An 18307-nucleotide genomic window follows, 5' to 3' on the forward strand; every position below is an offset into this window, starting at 1 on the left:
CGCGAACGTTCCGCAGCAGCTGTACTCAGCAGGGCATCTTGATGGGGTCTAGGGAAGGGGTCAAGCTGCACTGGCCTCAATGGGGGCTCGAGATTACGGGAGTTAACCGCCCTAGAGTTAATGGGCTCTGGAACTACTTTCGTTACTTGGAAAATGGAAAGAAAAGGGGGAGGAGAACCCAGTTTCTTCAGGCGCCCCCACCCCTTTCTGATTGGACCCACTTAACATCTTCTGGGAGTTCAACAATAAAACGAAAAACTTTCCCAGGGGTGAAGCCCAAAGGTCAGCTCTGGCGGTGCAGGACAATAAGGTGGGGGTGGGGGGGTCTGGCTTCCTCTTTTCTCTTCCTACGGATGGAGGGAGTGTTAATGAAGAGAGGCTTTCTCCACGGAGATTCTAAGCCCCAGCGGGTTCCACCAACTCCAGGGCAGCAAAAGCCCTGGCAGCGGGCAGGGGGAGGAAGGGGAGGTGTGGGGATGTGACTGGCTGGGCTGGGATCCCGGGCCCCGCACGCGCACGACCCCAGGCCGGGCGCCGGTTCCCAGGCGCGGCCCCGCGGCCCCCGTCCCCGGCGCGCCCGCGCGCGCACGGCACAGCCCGGCAGAGCGCGCGCCCGCCCGCACCGCGCGCCCCCGCGCCCCGAGCGCTCAGACCGCGCCAGGCGCTGCGAAGCAGGGCACCGAGTCCACGGCGGCGCAGGGTCCCCGCACCGTCGCCACCACCGCCGCGCGCCCGCCTTTCTTTACCTGCACCCCTCCCTCCCTTTCTCTCCCTCTCTCCCCCTCTCGCCCGACCACCTATATACCCTGGAGGACCACAAGGGTTCCCTGGCCTCCCTCGGCGTCCCCGCCCTCTCCACCGCCGAGCAGCCCGGAGCAGAGCGCGCCGAGGGCCCGCGCGGACCCGCGTGGCAATGCGACTCCTCCGGCGCCTCCTCGCTGCCGTGCAGCTCCTCTGCGTCTGTCGCCTGGGTGAGTGGTCAGAGCCTGGCGGGGACGCCCCCGCGGGCATCGCTCGAGCGCTGGAAACCCCTCCGGGATGGGCTGTCAGGGGATTCGAGAGCCAAGGGGACCGTCCCCTTCGGGCCCCCAGGGGTCATCCGCTTGGGCTGCGTGTCCCCCCACCTGCCCGGCTCGGGCCACCGCCACCTGCCCGGGTCCCCGCGCGGAGGAGCGCGCGTGCTCCGCACCCTGGGAGACTCGGGTGGGCTGCCGGCCCCGCGCCCCTCTCCACGTGTGGCCAGATCCTTGTCGAGCGACGTGAGGCCACGCGGAAGGGACGACAGTGGCCACAGGGGGCCGAGGGGCTGCGTCCTGTGGTCATGCTCGGGGTGGCGGGGGTGACAGTGGACTTGAACGGAAAGTACACGTGGCTGACACGAATGACAGACGCACCTGAAAGGTATTCGTAGCAGAGCAAGCACCAACCTGACAGCTCAGGTTTTTTTTAGTCACGTTCAAGTCCAGGCAGTCACTTTAAAAAAAAAAAGAAAGAAAGAAAGTTTCTATCAGAATCTCTATCTACATGCGGTCTGCCCGCGGCCGCCCGCCCGGAGCGAGTGCCGAGCTGCAGGTGGCTGTGGCGCTGTTCCGCCTCCCCCACCGCCAGCTCACGCGGTTCCCACCACGTCGCTCTCGGTTTCGGTCTTTATTTGGGGGCTGATTTAGATGTTCCAGAAGTATGGTGCATTTTAAAAATTCTTTTTATTAGATAAATGTCTTTTTTTTTTTTTCCTTCATGAGGATTTTCAAGCACTCGGGGATGGAATATATGCTTTAGAGGCATTAACCTGAAAAATGACAAAATATGTCTCTGGTTGTGAGTATATGTGTTTAGCTCTTTTCACTCAGATAATTAAATTTTTTATGGTTAGCCGTATGCGTACAAAGCAGAAATACATATATACACGCAAACAACAACAACAAATATGAGCCTTAAAGCTCATCTTAAACCTCGTTTTCATCTATTGGAGAGAGCTGCTCTACGCAGTGATCTCGACACGCGAGACATTTTCAAGTTCTCACTGAGCTTTCTGTTGCCAGCACTGTTGTCAGTTGCCTGGAAGCCACTGCATAGACAGAAGTAACTTAGATTCCCAAGGCTATCTGAAAGTGCTCAGCGCTGCTGGGCTAATGGCATGCACATAAGAAACTCTGGACCTGCTGGGCACTACACCCTAACAAAGCATGCTGGGAGTGGGAACACCTTTTGTTTAAACCACTTATCAAATACAACCTGTTGAATTTATGTTTCCACATCCCTGTTATACATGTATATGAACAACCAAGCCGGGTCTCCTTGATACCTGCATGATTATGTAAGAAAATCTTAGCCAAGCATGGTGGCGCAAGCCTTTAATCGCAGTACTTGGGAGGCAGAGGTAGGGAGATCGCCTTGAGTTCAAGACCACCCTGAGACTACATAGTGAATTCCAGGTCAGCCTGGGCTAACACAAAACCCTACCTCAAAGCAACAGAAAATCAAACAAAAAAAAAAAAAAAAGGAATAAAATCTCACAGAAAATTAGTAAAACAAAACAGTATTGCTTTGTATTCATCAACACATTGTAAATTGAGATAAAATTCACAAGCCATGCAACTTATCTTTATAAAGCGCTACAATTCAGTGTTATCTAGTATAGCCAAAATTATCACTAGTCACTACTCCAAAACATATTAAGTCTTCTCCAAAGAAACTCCATGCTTATAAACTGTTATTTTTCACCCCTAAACTTCGTCTTAGCTACCATTAATCAACTTTCTGCCTCTATAGACTTGCCAATACATTTTATATGAATGGAATCATGTAGCATGTGGCCTTTTATATCCAGTTTCATTCACTTAGCATAATGTTTTCAAGGTTTGCTCATGTCATGTATCAGTGCTTCATTCCTTTTGTAATATTTTATTTATTTATTTATTTATTTGCAAGGAGAAAGTGTGTGTGTGTCTGTGTAATGGGAACACCAGGATCTCTAGATGCTGCAGATGATCAGCTGGCTTTTTGTGGGTACTGGGGAATCAGACCCAGGATATCAGGCTTTGAAAAAAAAAAGTGCCATTAACCACTGAGCTATCTCTCCAGCCCTTCATTTCTTTTTACGATGAAGCAGTATTCCATTACATGCAGTTACCATATTTATACAGTATTTTCCCCCCTCGGCAAAACTTTACTTGTAACTTATTTGGGGTTACAAGGATTTTAGGTTGTTGAGTTGTTTAGCTCTTTGATGACATAATATTTAAGGGAAAGAATTGAATTCACTGTTTATTGTTAGTTTATATAATGTCGTTAAATGGAAGCCTAAGTATCAGAACTTAGAAGTGGGTTCAAGACTGAAAAATCATTACTTTTGTATCCTTCACCATTTTATCAAAAGCTATCTTTTACATTGCTGCCACGTGGCTGACCTGGGGTATTGGCACACTCAAATGGGATGGATATCTGGTGTTGGGGTAGTGTGCTGTAGAAACTGAGGCACATACTTTCCCCTCAGCAACTACATGAGTGCATGTGGATATGATTATTCTTTATTTTCTATGTCTGGAGCTGTCCAGAAAGCTTCTCATTCAGAATAAGTCGTCAGTCCAGGTCTGAGGATCACTGAGGCTGGCTGTGTCAAATGACAACTTTCATACACTCGGAGCACTAGACTGCCATTCTGACTACCATCCAGACACATGTTGTGGAATTCACTAAGGTGTTTATTATTTACAGTCACAGGTGTCTTCATGATCACATGATCAGGACCAGATCACTGTGTCCCAAGTAGCTTGATGGTTTGAACTAGGAAAATAAAACAATTGCTTTGTCTTTTGTTTATTGTTTTTTTTCCCCCAACTAGATTTCCACTCAGAATAACTTACAGTTGAGCAAGTGCTGGTGCAGACTCTTTCTCAACCACTGAGCAAGCATGTTGATAGGAAACACTACAGTGGCCTTTCTGTAAGGAGACTTAAGTGAGAGTTAGAGGAAATGGCACTGTTTACAAAGCTTTAAGGAATCATTTCCTGCCATTCATGAGTCCTCAGGATTTGTGGATTAAGTGACTTATAGTGCTTCGAGGTATGCTGAATTCAGGTGTATAAATATTGTTGTTAAATATGTAATGAATCAGGTTTTAAGCTTCCCTGTTATGTCTTACTGCTGTACTAACCACTTATAAATAAGTCATACCTAAAGTTCCTGCAAAACTTAATCACCATAGAGCCATTGGAATTCAGTATGTTGTGACTCTTGGTCAGTTTGTCCTCAAGAAAAAAATCACAACCATGGATATAAAATAGTCATGTCCCCCATCCTTGCTCAAATAATGACCAGTCTTGGTTAAGAACATTAATTATGATTAGTAGAATAACCTGTTGTCCATATTCCATCCCACTCCTCAGTCTGCAGACTTTGGTTGCTTTCCTACAGGGGAGTTTGCCAGGACAAAGCATTTCATTGATGAATTCATTTCTACTCTTATGTCTGTGCTAGAGCCTGAAGATCCTGATTAAATTTTTTATGTTGTGGTAACTTTGCTTCTGGAAAAAGTTCAGGTTTCTGGAAGGACATGCTGAATACTCCAAAAAGATCTGAATGGTATCTTCCCTGAGAGTGTGGCTTGACAGAGTGTCAGCTCACTTTTCAGACTGTAGTGTGGAAATGGACCCTGTATCAGGCCCCCGGCACTTTACAAAAAAGGGCTTTACAGAGAAGTTGAGCTCTTTATGCCTTAAATCTACTTGCAACCCACTCTTGCATTTGCCTGGTACAGCCCTAGTACTGGAGGTCTTATATCCATTTCTCATTCATTCTATTCCATGTTATATGTTTTACAGATGAGTAAAACAGAAGTCAAATGACTTATCTCATTTATACAGCCTGTATTAGCTTTTGTTCCTTCCAGCTCCAGAGCTGTTTAAACGCCTTGTTTTATTTGTTGCTACTTTTTAAAAACTTGGGTTTTGTCTGCTAGTTTGTCTTCTTAGACAGGTTCTCATATAGTCCACGATGGCTTGTAATTCCCTATATGGCCAAGACTGGACTTGAACTCTTGATCCTCCTGTCTTCAAGTCCTGGAATTGCAAGGCTGTTTCTGTTTTCATTCTCAGGGCATCATTCTCCTAGTGGGAATTTTTAAGATGTTTCTGGAGGATCAAATGCTGCATTTCACAGTCCTATTTGCATTTTGCGTGTCTTGTTTATTGCTCATGTATTTCCATATCATGTTTCCTTTTTTAAATTTTGAGCATAATTTTCCTTTTGTTCTGTGAAAATAACTTCCATGTGTCAATTTTTGACTAATGTACCTGGTCCTGAAATGACAACCATGATCCAGGTGTCGGGCTGCCCCACGTGTGCTATCCCACCAAGGCTACTGTCATAACCCTTTCCTTATATCTGTTAGATACTGGCATCAACTGCTCTGGAATACAATGGGGCATATGCAAACATTGTCCTGGGACTCATGACAGACGCCCACAATCCAGCTAAACTGACTCAGTACCTACATCGAAGACCTTCTTTAAAACTTACTTTTATACCGTGCCTGGTGGTTCCTTGACTATACAATGAGCATGTGGGAGGCTGGGGTATAAGTACTGCAAGGACTTCAAGACCACCCTTAAGCCACAGGTGAGCTGTAAGACACCAACAAGGTGGCACGTGCATCTGGAGTTCATTTGCAGTGACTAGAGGCCTTGGCGAGCCCATTATCTTTATCTGCCTCTTTCTCTATCTCTTAAGTAAATAAATAAATAAGATAAGATAAATTTTAAAAATGAAAATAAGAAATAATTATAACAAACAAAATTCAAAAATTAAAACACCAACTCTCACTTTTATGATACTTTCTCTATTCGCAACTATTTGAGAACAATAGACTTCTCCAAATATCTTTTAATGTGTCAAATATGTTCACTACCAAACTTTTTAAAATTTATTTTATTTTATTTTATTTAGAGGGAGAGAATGGGTGCACTAGGACCTTCAGCCACTGTAAATGAATGTGCCACCTTGTACATCTGCTTTACGTGGGTCCAGGTCAATCAAACCTGGGTCCTTTGGCTTCACAGGCAACTGCCTTAACCACTAAACCATCTCTCCAGCCCACTATTATCAAGCATTTTTAAATTGTTTCCACTTCATGAACAATACTGATGGTGAAAGTCGGAGCCAGTGAATATTTATCTTTAGCTTAAAAAAAATTAAATGTTGTTTATTTGTTCATTTGAGAGAGAGAGAGAAAGAGAGGCAAATAGAGGAAAAATGAGTACGCCAGGGCCTCTAGCCACTGCAAATGTACTCCAGACACATGTGCCACCTTATGCATCTGGCTTATGTGGGTACTGAGGAATCAAATCTGGTCCTTGAGCTTCATAGGAAAGTACCTTAACTGCTAGGCTATCTCTCCAGCCCATCTTTAACTTTTAAAATTTCTTATCAGAAGTAATTCCTAGCAGTTCTGCGTACAGAAAAAGTCCACTTTTGCCTGTATTTGTAATTCTTCTGATATGTGTATAACATACATTAGGCATTGAGGAAAAGTATTTTATGCTCTTATACAATCCTAAAACACTTATGTTTTTAAACTATGCTGTCCAGCACCAAGCTACTAGCCATAAGTCACTAATTTAAAATCTTTCAAAATAAAATTCACTTCGTTTGTCACACTAGCTCGGATTCAGGTATCCACACAGCTGTCCACTGTGGGTACCAGAAAGGGTATTGTGGACACAGAGCATTTTTATTACTCATACAGTCAGATGAATCCCACTATTTTAGGGAAACAACACTAAAATACATAGTAATAACTGTTATCAATTCAGCTTGAAACATTTCTAAAGTTATTAAAATTTTTGGAAGAGCTGATGCATGGGAGATATTTCTGACCTGCATTGTGTCAGTCATACAACCATCTCAAACATATTGGGGTGGCTATTAGTAGAGAAACAATGGTGAAGAAGAGTGAATGGCCACTTTGTGGGCTTTACAAACTGGCATTGAGCAGTTGGTGGTTTGGTCTTTTCCCATAACATTCTGCCCATAATTTGTTTTAGCTCACACTATAGTGTCTTATGGTATTTGTCTTCCCCAGCAGACCAGCTCTTCAAAGTAAAAAACTAAAATGCACTCATTGTTGGTTTCTTGGACTTAGAACACAGAGACCATGATTAATAAATCCTTAATGCCAGACTGAAGAGATGGCTTAGTGGTTAAGGTGCTCACCTACAAAGCTAAATGACCTCGGTTCAATTCTCCAGGACCCACATAAGCCAGATGCACAAGGTGGTACATGCATCTGGAGTTCATTTGCAGAGGCTAGAAGCCATGTCATACCCGATCTCTCTTTCTCTCTCTGTGTGTGCTTCTTTCCCTCTCTCAAATAAATAAATAAATAAAAATAAAGGGATATAATTCTAAAAAAATAAATAAATCCTTAATACCTGCAGTCTTAGAGAGTGGCACTGTGAATCTTCTTACACTGCACTAGCTTTCTGGTTTTGAGATCAGCCAATTTCAGTTGGTCTTTCCTTCTGCTGTTTCTGATTGCAGTCTAAGAGTTTAGTCAGCATTGATCTTACCTTGCTAATCTTTGAATGTCACTTCTGGCACGAGAAATCTGCTTGCATTGATTCAGAAATATTTCTCAGCATCACGTAGTTGCAGACACTGACTATGCATAAAAAAATAAACTTCCCATGAGTAATATGCATGAGTATCCCTGAGTGTGCATTTCATTCTGCATGAATTGGCTCCAGCAAATCTTGGATATGTCCCAGGGCATCAGGACATCCAAGTCAACAAATGTGCTGCCTTGTGTATATGATGTTGGTGTGTTGTGGGAGTAGAAGGCAGTGGAGTGAGGCTGGTTGGTAATGCGAACTGAAATATCTTAAATCCTCAAACATTATACTTGCAGTCAGACAAAAGCCATGGTATTGTGTAAATCCTCATATTTAAACTAACCATGAGAAGTAGGGGTCTAAGACAATTCTGAAAACAAAGCAAACAAACATTGTGAGTACTGTTGCATTCTTGGATGTATGTGCTTTCAGATTATATTTAATTTTATCAGTAATGCTTTAGATAATGTGCAGCCCCTGACTTAGTCCTGTGCACAGTGCATCTTTAGAAAGTAGTGAGCTGAATTCAGATGGGATCAGGCTTGAGCCAGGTTAGAACTCCTCACAGGGGTCAAAACAGAAGTCAAGGACACTTTCTCTTTTGTTAGTATCTTTGATTTCATTCTTATCACCCTCCTTCCCTCTCTTTTTCCCTCTCTACCTTCCCTCCTTTATCTTTTTTGATACTAATTCCTCTATATCCTCGATTCTTTTGATCATAGAATTAAGATAATCAAATAAACTTTCATCATTTCCTCAGCGTCTTGATGAACAGTTTGATAGGGAGGAAACTGATGCTATTTGGTGCCATTAGGAAAAATATTTTTACTTTGTTAATATAATTTGGAGGACTTGGTAAGAAGAATTCTCAAAGTATGAGTTAACAGATGTTTCCGCTAGAAATGCTAGTGTGTTTAAATAGGCTGCTTGTCTTTTATTCCTTCTGATATTTGCTCACAGATATTAGAGTAAATTCAATTATTTGGGGTCTTGGTTAATGTCAACTTTCTGGTCTTATTCAATAAACATGAGTCATTCTGTGAGCCTATGAGTAAAGATAGATTTTTATAAGTTTTTTGGGACTATAGTTGTTACATATTTTGAAAAGAAAATTTATTCATTAGTAGGAAGCAAGGCTATTCTGACCAGGCTACCGGAAACATTCAATTCTTAGAAAATAATGCCCTTGTAACAATTCATACGGTTTTTTTTGTTTGTTTGTTTGTTTTGTTGTTACTATTTTCACTGACACTAACAGAATTCTAGGCCTTTTCTCTGAACTGATCAACTCAGTCAGTACCTTGAGTAGGAAAAACATGAAAACACTATAACACATGATTCCAACCAGAGAACTCATTACAGGCTGAGAAAATATTGGACAGATATAAGTAACATTCTTGGTGTTCTCATGGTTTTCAGTCATTCCATCTGGTTAAAAATAATTTCTGTAATTACCTGTATTGACACATTTTCTTGAGTAAGATTTGTTAAGATATTATAGAGTTTTACAAATTGAGATCTATTTATGGGAGCCACAGGATCATTGGGACACATGTGGGATTTTGCTGTCATATTCGTTCCTCTGCAAAAGAATGTTGACAGCTATTGACTAAAATCAGGAGTTTTGCGTCCTGATTTTGAACTGAACTGGTGCAGTATGCCAAATGTCTTCTTCCCTTCTAGAATTCAGATTTGAATCCCCAAATGCCAATACAATAATATTTGAAGATGAGACTTTTGGAGAGCAAATAGGTTTAAGCAGTCATGAATGAAATTAGTGCCTTTAAGAGAAGGGGAAGAAGCCAGAGCTCTTTCCCCCCCACCCCCACCGTGTTAAAACACAGCTGGAAGGCTGCCATCTGCAAGCTTGGAAGAGATCCCTCACCAAGAGCCACTTCTCTCAGCCCCTTGATATTGGACTTTCCAGCCTCCAGAACAGTGAGAAAGAAATGCCTATTATTTTCATCGCTTAGTCTATGGTATGTTGTTATACCACCCTGAGTTAACCAAAGCCCCTGAGTAACTTCTAGCCAAGTACATCATAGCATCTCTGTGCTGTGACCAGGAATGGATATTTCTTATAACTCCCCAGGTGATTGTAGCACACAGCCAGAGTGCAAACTACTGATACACGCCAACTTCATGAGACTCTTAATCTTTGTTCATTTTTCTTAAGGTAGAGATACTGGAAACTTTCATGTTATGTTAAAACATAGCAGGTACCATAGGACAAAGGACCTGGAAAATACCCCATCCCTTTCCCGTCTTCTTAAGCAGTTTCAGGTTTGGAGTAATCCTGGAACTACAGTGGTTGACATCATAGCTTACAAACTAGAGTTCAGGAGGTAGACAACTTTGGAGCTGCCTCAGAGGCTCAAGTCTATTACCTGTGGAAAGATAAGTGAACCAGTCTCTAAGATAGAAGTCTCAAGAATTACTCATCCAGACACAAGCATATATTATTTATCATTTTGCCAATGATCCATATTCTTGCTGTGACCTAAACTTGTTTTCTTTCTTCATGCATAATTTGTCAGACCTACTTATTATTTCCCACTATACATTAGACCCATTAATTAGCTACATACCTTTTTCACTTCTGCAATTTATTTTGTGTCTTGTTTCTAAGCAAAATTATTTATCAATATATCATAAATTATGAATAAAGGTTATAAATAAACTATAAATTATTGAGGAGGTCTAGGTCATGTTGTTTTTACTATGCTTGAAGTCCCTAATAACTCCACTTAAATGATAATGATGAGCTTTCCTATTTAATACAAATTCATAGTCAATAATGATGGCATATGCACAAATCAGTACAGTAAATTGATCTTTCTTTAAGGGGCATCTTGCTTGAGATAAATATTACTCTACTGGTGTACTAAATCTTCACAATACAAGAAGTTCCGTACATAAGTAGCCCCCTCACATAATACAATTTGTAAACCTGAGAGAATATGTGTTGTATGGATTGTATTTAGTCTTAAATTCACATCTGGGTAGTTTTCTAGGACAAGATGTGGTTGGTTCTAGACTCTATAGGGAGGATGGATAGGAATTTAGAGTCACAAAGGTGCTAAGAGGCATCAGGACCAAAAAAAAATACAAAGAACAAAGGAGACTCAGTCTATGGTGTCCACAGGGTTGTGTAATAGTGGAAATTATCAAATAGTGGGTAAGATAGCTGATGGAAGGAAAGGGAGAAGTACTCCATTGTTTGGAGCAGTGAAATTTCTTGAGAAGATCTATGTTTTATAGGGGCTACCCATGTGTCAGAGAGGAGGGTGATCAAACCAGGGTGAGATGGAACCAAGCTATTAAAAAGACTGTAATACTGTGGAAGTCACAGTGGAAATTTTCTAGGTTATTTGGACTATGATGCAACCATACCATCTTCTTTACTCACTACTTTAAAGTTTGACAAATCACATTCAAATGCATTACTTCAGTTGATTTAAATATAATTGGTGCAATTAATCAGTATGATTAATGTCTCTGAAGAATGAGATATGGGTGCTCATTGAGATGTATCTGCCTAGGGAAGGTGAAGTTATAGCAAAGAGCATGGGGAGTCAGAGAAATCCAAGAAGAAAAAGTATAGGCAGCAAATATATGCGATTCCATGGACATTGTTAATTTAGACAAAAAGATCACAGACATAGCTTAACCAAAACAAACTTTCTATTTAAGGATATAAGGATCTGAGTATATTGGAAGTATCAAGCTAATCTAAACACCGGAATCAAAGACTATTTACTTCACTCATCTTTAAGAGTCCTGTATTTGATCTTTTCTGCCCTGAGCACACAAATTCTTGGGGTATTTCACCAAGAAGTTTGCCAGTAATATGCTTTCTTAATGCCCATGAGTTCAGTTTAATTGAAGACTGTCATAATTGTATTTCTTAAGCTGGCATAAATTGCTTACAATTTTTATATGAAAAACATCTAATTGGAAAATAATCCATAAAACAGGCTATCCAGATTTTTTAAAGCTGATTTTAAGGAATTTTTCTTTCAATGAACAAAAAAAACACCAGACGACTTTATTACCTATCAAATGACTTTTTAAAATTTTTTTTATTTTTTGGTTTTTCAAGGTAGGGTCTCACTCTAGCTCAGGCTGACCTGGAATTCACTATGTAGTCTCAAGGTGGCCTTGAACTCATGGTGATTCTTCTACCTTTGCCTCCCAAATTCTGGGATTAAAGATGTGCACCACCACGCCCGGCTCAAATGTCTCCTTTTTAGGATACATTGAAGATGCAGGACCTGGTAAATTGATGTAGGAGAGAATGGTCACAGACACCTGAATGTCAACATATTTTCCATATTTAATGAAAATATAAGCATATTTTTCTATATGTAATAAAAAATAAATACATTGTGCAAATAAGGATAAGTTACAAGATTTTTATCTTGCTAATAATATTATTCAGTGGATTGTTCATTGGAAATGTTTGTTTGCAGTCAAGTTTCCTTTGATAGTTTCCAGAATGGGGTTGTGATGAGCAAGCATCATGTATACACATGCATGCATGCATGCATATATACATACATACAAACATGCATACATAGTCTTACATAAGTAAATATATGTGTATATTTCCTGCTACTCAAAACTGACTTTATTTTGATCAAAAAGATGTTGTATCTTTTGGTATAAAATTTAATTATTACATATACCTGGATATTTTGAGCGTAATGTTTTCCTGGTCCAACATAAAAGACAAAAAGTGTGTTTGCTTTTTCCCAGGACCTAAGTCTCTACTCTACTCTCCACAGGAGTTGGGTCCAGTTAGACCAGTGAAGCCCAGTACAGGAAATGTTCATTGAGGAGTGAATTATACTGGAACTTTAATCAATGCAGTTTGTCTTGCAGGAAGTAATATGATAATAGACATAAAATGCTGACGAAACAAGAGAAAGAATATTAAAATATGTTACATCAGCCAAGCATGGTGGTAATGCCTTTAATCCCAACACTCAGGAGGTAGAGGTAGGAGGATTACCATGAGTTCAAGGCCACCCTAAGACTACATAGTGGATCCCAGGTCAGCCTGGGCTAGATCGAGATCCTACCTTGAAAAACACCAAAAAAAAAAAAAGAAAAAAAAAATATATATATATATCACACATATATATATACATATATATATATGGATATATATATGTTAGATCATTTGGATCTGCTTTTACGCCTGTATAAAGTCAGAAAAGGAGACAAAATTAAGAAGTAATTTATAATTTTTAAATCTCATGAGCATATGAATAGCCTTTATTTCTTTGAACAGAAAAATTGGCTTTTTCATTTCATAATATGTCTCTTTCATACCCTTCCTTTTTATATTCAGATTTTAAAAAAAAATCTTATATTATTCATTTCATATTATTTACTTAGGAATCTTCAGCAGAAGCTCATTGAGTTTTTTATCTCTACTCTGAAATGCGCTTAGTTCTTAGTATTCTATCTATCAAGGTCAAAATCATACTATAAGCAAGAAAATGTGCCACAAAATGTTTAAATTAAAACCATATTTTTGTGCTTTATGTTCGACATCTAGACCTAGGAAAATGCCACATAATTTGTGCAATTAAGCTTGCCCCAAATGGAGGCATACCTGTTGGTATTAGCTGCTGTTTTGTGACACAGAGACTGAGTGCTAAAATTTCAAAGAATTAGTGTGTATAAGATTCCTGCCTATTCTGAACAGAGATAGAAATGCCATCTGCAAAATAGATTGCTGCAAAGGAATCATGAAGAGTGAAATCAAATTTAATGAGCCAAAAGTGGCTAGGGCATGCTGCCCTGAAATCCCTTAAGACCATCTGGACATCATCTGTCCCACAAGAAAGTACCCTAAGATGCTTCTGCCTTACTAGTGATTCCAATCTATTCTAGTCAATCTTTTGCATTTTCTAACTATTCAGTATTCTTGGCAGAATTAACCAAAAACACAACATGTTTCCCTGTTTCTCAGTAAATTCCAAATTTCATGCAAATTCCTTTACCTATGGCTAAATGCCTGTAAAAAGAAATCTTGTAGTTCTCTATTTGGAAGGAACTTGTCAAGACATCCTCGTTTTCTGCATTTTACAATTAAAATACTACAGCATCTTTCCATTCATGGGAAAATTCATTTTGCTTTTACAAACATAACAAGAAATCAAGTTGTATTCAACTCAATGGCATTCAGACAGGCAAAGATGAAATATTCAACCCAATCATCTCTCTACCATGATCATGACTTAGAAACCTCTTTCCCACCAGACAGATTGGGTCTTCTCACAGAAAGGTCTTGCTAGTAAATACTTGAAGATTGCTGGCTTTTTAATGTGGGTCTTTTGGACTGGAACTCAAAGTCTGCTGATGATTTGTTTGGGTGGCTGTACTGCTGGAGGAAATTAATAGAAAGTAGGTCATCAAGAAAAGATTGATACAAAGGTTTTGTGTGGAAGTAATTATGCTTGATGATCACATTCCGTTATAAGATGCTGGACCATGAAGGTCAATGAGAAAATGTCAATATGTGCACATGTAAACTTCCTTAGGATTTGTAGACAGGAGTTGAAGTGCCTTCCAATTAACCCTCATAGGATCCTTGTATGTCCTCAGTAACAAGGCGTGAAAAGGTGATTGCTTGTTCATTCATATAAAAATCTCAGAAACATCTAATCATTAGCCAAAATACAGATGAAGAGTTCCACTGTAGTAAATATAAACAGAGCCATGAAAACAACAGCAAACCTGTCTTCTTCCTACCAGGAGACCCTTACCAGCCTGTTCTCTTGCCAAAAATGCATAGTTCAGTAAACATCTTAAAATTGTTACTTGACATAAATCATTGTTTTCTCAAGGCCGATATGTTAAAGAATTTTTTCAAGGATGTAGCAATGGGAGTTGAAATGCTTTAATGGACTTGAGTACTGTGAGAAGGACTTTCCTTTTTCACTGTATTGTTTCTTTAATTCTAAGAGAAGCTTAAGAAATGGACGTATGTAGTGAGGCACAGTACAGGTATGCCAGGATTTGCAACTCTGGATACATTTGAGAGAATATTGGTTAAGAGTTTATGTTATGATTATTGTTGTTATTGTTATTAAGGATGCATAGATTTATGTAACTTTTGCTGCCCTATAGTGTACTTTCCAGGGCATGCAAGCTGAATGCAGGCCACTTGTCCAGCTTAATGAGTGTCTTCCCACATGAGCTCCTTCTCATCTTTCTGTGTTGGCTTTCAGCCTTGTGTATTCCCAGCTATTGTCTTTGTCCTCTGTGGAAACCTTCCACAGCGTCAATATTACTTCAGTGGCCATTGTTCCACCCATGAGGGCACAGTGTTCACAGTACATTTCAGGTGTTTCCATAGCTTGTTCTTTCTAGAGGGAATCTGATCTCAGGATTTGCAGGTGCTGGGCTATCAAGACCTTATGCCTATGTAGTAGATGCTCACTAAACCTTGGTAGTCTGCATGAGTGAAATTCCTTCCAATGCCATGATAGGAAAAATTGATAATTCAAGCATGATCTATTCATTAAATTTTAGATGTTGCTACTACCTCAACTCATTCAGGGTTCTTGAACAGACCAAGAGACTTGGAATCCTGTTTCCAGCATTGGGAATTAGAATTCCATTCACCCTCAAATTCACTCAATCCCTTTTATTTTCAAAAAGGTAAACTAAAGTAGGTCAATCAAATCACATTCTCATTTTAATGGGTCCAAGACTCTTATATAGATTTTGAACTGAACTGGCACACAATCACGGACAACTTCCTAAGGGCTTTTACTGTTAGCATTCAGAGTTTTAAGAAAGAAAATTAAGCGATTGGAATAGAGTACAATAGTGAATGCAGAAGAAGGGAAGAAAGATGACTGTGGCCAGAAACATGAGAGAAAGAGCACTATAAGTTTCTTTATTCTACACCGTGGTGGGAGAATCTACTTTTTGGCCTGCTAAGCGGATGCACCATTTCTTTGGGTAAGTTTTCGCTATGTTTCCTGTCAAGCCAGGGTTTTAATGAAACAAAACGATACCGGATCCCCTCACTAACACCTCCTCATCCCTCCAACATCCCAGCAAGTGCCAGCCAAGAGCATTTCTCTCAGCTTCTTTTATCCCTTTTTACGAAAACAAGATCTGAGATATGTGAAATCCTGTGAGATTCAAGCTTGGAGGAAGCTCAGCCATGGGTTACCTGTGGCCATCAATAGTGCTATTGTCAGATGTATAAAGTAAAAGCTTTTTGTCTTAGAACTGAGTGTTCATGGTCTTGATATTTCAAAGTCTTTAAAATCTACAAATAGCAGAGTCCTGCCCTGCCTTACTTTGAGACTATAAGGGGCATTAGAAAACTTTATGTCAAGACTCAGTTTCTCCTCTTTGGCGTGTTGGCCTATATTTGTAGTGGAGCTAGGGAGACCCAATAAGACATGAAATTAGTGGGATATTATTTTAAAAAATTGATAGCTAAAGGCTGGAGAGATGGCTTAGCAGGTAAGGAGCTTGCCTGCAAAATCCAAGAACCCAGGTTTGACTACCTAGAACCAGCATAAGCCATATGGTGGTACATGTGTCTGGAATGGATTTCATCTTCAGTGGCTACAGCACCCCCGTCTCTCTCTCTCTCTCTCTTTCTCTGTCTATATCTCTCTCTCCCTCTCCCTCCCTCACTTTCTAACAAATAAATTAATTAATTAAATTTAAAAACATAGGTAGCTACAAATGAAAAGTCCATGAGGATGGTCCAAGTGTTTGGTAGAATAATATAAAAGCTAGTGTTCTGTTCATAAAAACTACTTACTAATTATTCACCTAAAAAATATAAAGTAAACCGGGTGTGGTGGCATATGCCTTTAATCCCAGCACTCGGGAAGCAGAGGTAGAAGGATGGCCTTGAATCCTTGAATTCTAGGCCACCCTGAGACTACATAGTGAATTCCAGGTCAGGCTTGGCTAGAGTGAGACCTTATCATGAAAAACCAATATGTGTGTGTGTGTGTGTGTGTGTGTGTGTGTGTGTGTGTGTATAGATAAATAGACAGAGAGAGAGAGATAATGTATATGTATAAAGTAGTTACACAAATATCTATAAATAATGTAAGTTATCAAAAATAAGAAGAAAAAGTTTAAGAAAAAGCAAATTAGAAAATCTCATCTTGATAAGAATGGCCTAAAGATCCACTAACATACATATTGACACCAAAAACTTTTTAACAGCTTAAATTGAATTAATATTGAATTACTGGTGACTTGATAAATTATTTTAAAATATTTGTTTCAAATGAGAGCAGTTACAATATTGACATTTCACTGATAAACAAATTGCTTGATGAAACAGTGATGCTGGCTCAAATATTAACTAGGAAATTAAAAGTTTCAAAGCTAATATTTTATTAAGCAATTGCTAAGAGCAGCAGATTTGATCTAATGAACAATTTGCAAATAGCTTTAAGCAATGATTAGTTTCTGTGAGACGTAATTTGGGAAAACTAGAGTTTTAAAACATAACTACATAGGGAGTGAATGGAATTATTGAAGTTTTAAAATTATTGGCACAGTAAGGAATTGGGTAGGATTAACATTAATTTTTAAGAGATGAATATTTTCCCTCTGCTTTTGAAAGACTTTACCTTTTTACTTATTTAAAAGCAGGCCTGATTCAGGCATTCAGTATGGAAATAGTTGCAAAAAAAATTTTGCAATTTGAGTTATGGCCCTTGGAGGCCACAATAATGATAATTACAAAATTATACATTTTTTAAATTTTTTTATTTTGAAGAGAGAAAGAGGAAGATAGATATAGAATGGGCATACCAGGGCCTTCAACTACTACAAAGGAACTCCAGACGCATGTGCCACCATGTACATCTGGCTTACGTTGGTCCTGGGTAATCAAACATGAGTACTTTGGCTTTTTAGGTAAGTGCCTTAACCATGAAGCCATTTCTCCAATCTTACTCTTTCTTTTGACAAATTTACTATGGCCTGTAGAAGTATTTGATCATAAATGATCTTCTGGCCAAAAGCAGAAAAGGTGACAAAATATTAAAGGATATAGACAAAGGTACCTTGACATATTTTGAGAATTTCCTGTCATCCTGAAGCAAAACTGAGCAAATGCTCACAGCTAAGATGCACATCTTTAGTCATAGAACTCTTTTGTTTTTGATTAAAGCATTTATGTTTTCTTTCAGGTTAGTAGCCTAAAATATGATAATTCCAATTAGTAAATGGGGTTAAATCATCATGCCGACATTCCCGTTGTTAAAACAATATATTGTTCTCTTGACTTCTGCCACATTTCCTGCCTTCTATGTATGATGAGCTTTTGGAAAGAATTTTCCTACCAGGCACCTTCCATTTGCTCCTGACCTTACTAGAAACACAATTCTGCCTCCATCCCTGGAGAAGCCTGCCTTGGCCCATGTCATCAGCACCTCTGCTTTGTGACACACAATGATCAGTGTTTTCTATCATTGTATTGCGCTGTAAATGGCTTTTAGTAATTCTCACACTGTAGGCTGGAGATACTTCCAGACCATGGCTGTTGCAATTTCCTGCCATCTCCCATGCCTGCCTCATTGCCCTTTGCATTCTCTTATGGTTCCTTCTCATCAGCTCAGTTTTTAAGCAGCAGTGACCCCATTCCCAGGACTTTACTGTAATTTATATTTTAAATGTCCTCTAATTGG

The 18307-nt window shown here is 39.6% G+C and overlaps 1 protein-coding gene across 5 annotated transcripts in view; it reads left to right on the forward strand.

Annotated features, from left to right (window-relative positions):
* The first annotated feature begins 651 nt into the window (after nt 1-651).
* Nucleotides 652-18307, forward strand: part of Ptprz1 (protein tyrosine phosphatase receptor type Z1) — a 174416-nt gene continuing 156760 nt past the window's right edge. For all 5 annotated transcript variants that reach the window (XM_045160208.1, XM_045160209.1, XM_045160211.1 and 2 more), the window contains exon 1: nt 652-971. In XM_045160208.1, coding sequence (XP_045016143.1) covers nt 914-971 — 58 coding nt within the window. In that variant the 5' untranslated portion in view covers nt 652-913. The remainder of the gene's footprint in view (nt 972-18307) is intronic.

Source organism: Jaculus jaculus, chromosome 10, assembly GCF_020740685.1.
Source record: "Jaculus jaculus isolate mJacJac1 chromosome 10, mJacJac1.mat.Y.cur, whole genome shotgun sequence".
Taxonomy (NCBI): domain Eukaryota; kingdom Metazoa; phylum Chordata; class Mammalia; order Rodentia; family Dipodidae; genus Jaculus; species Jaculus jaculus.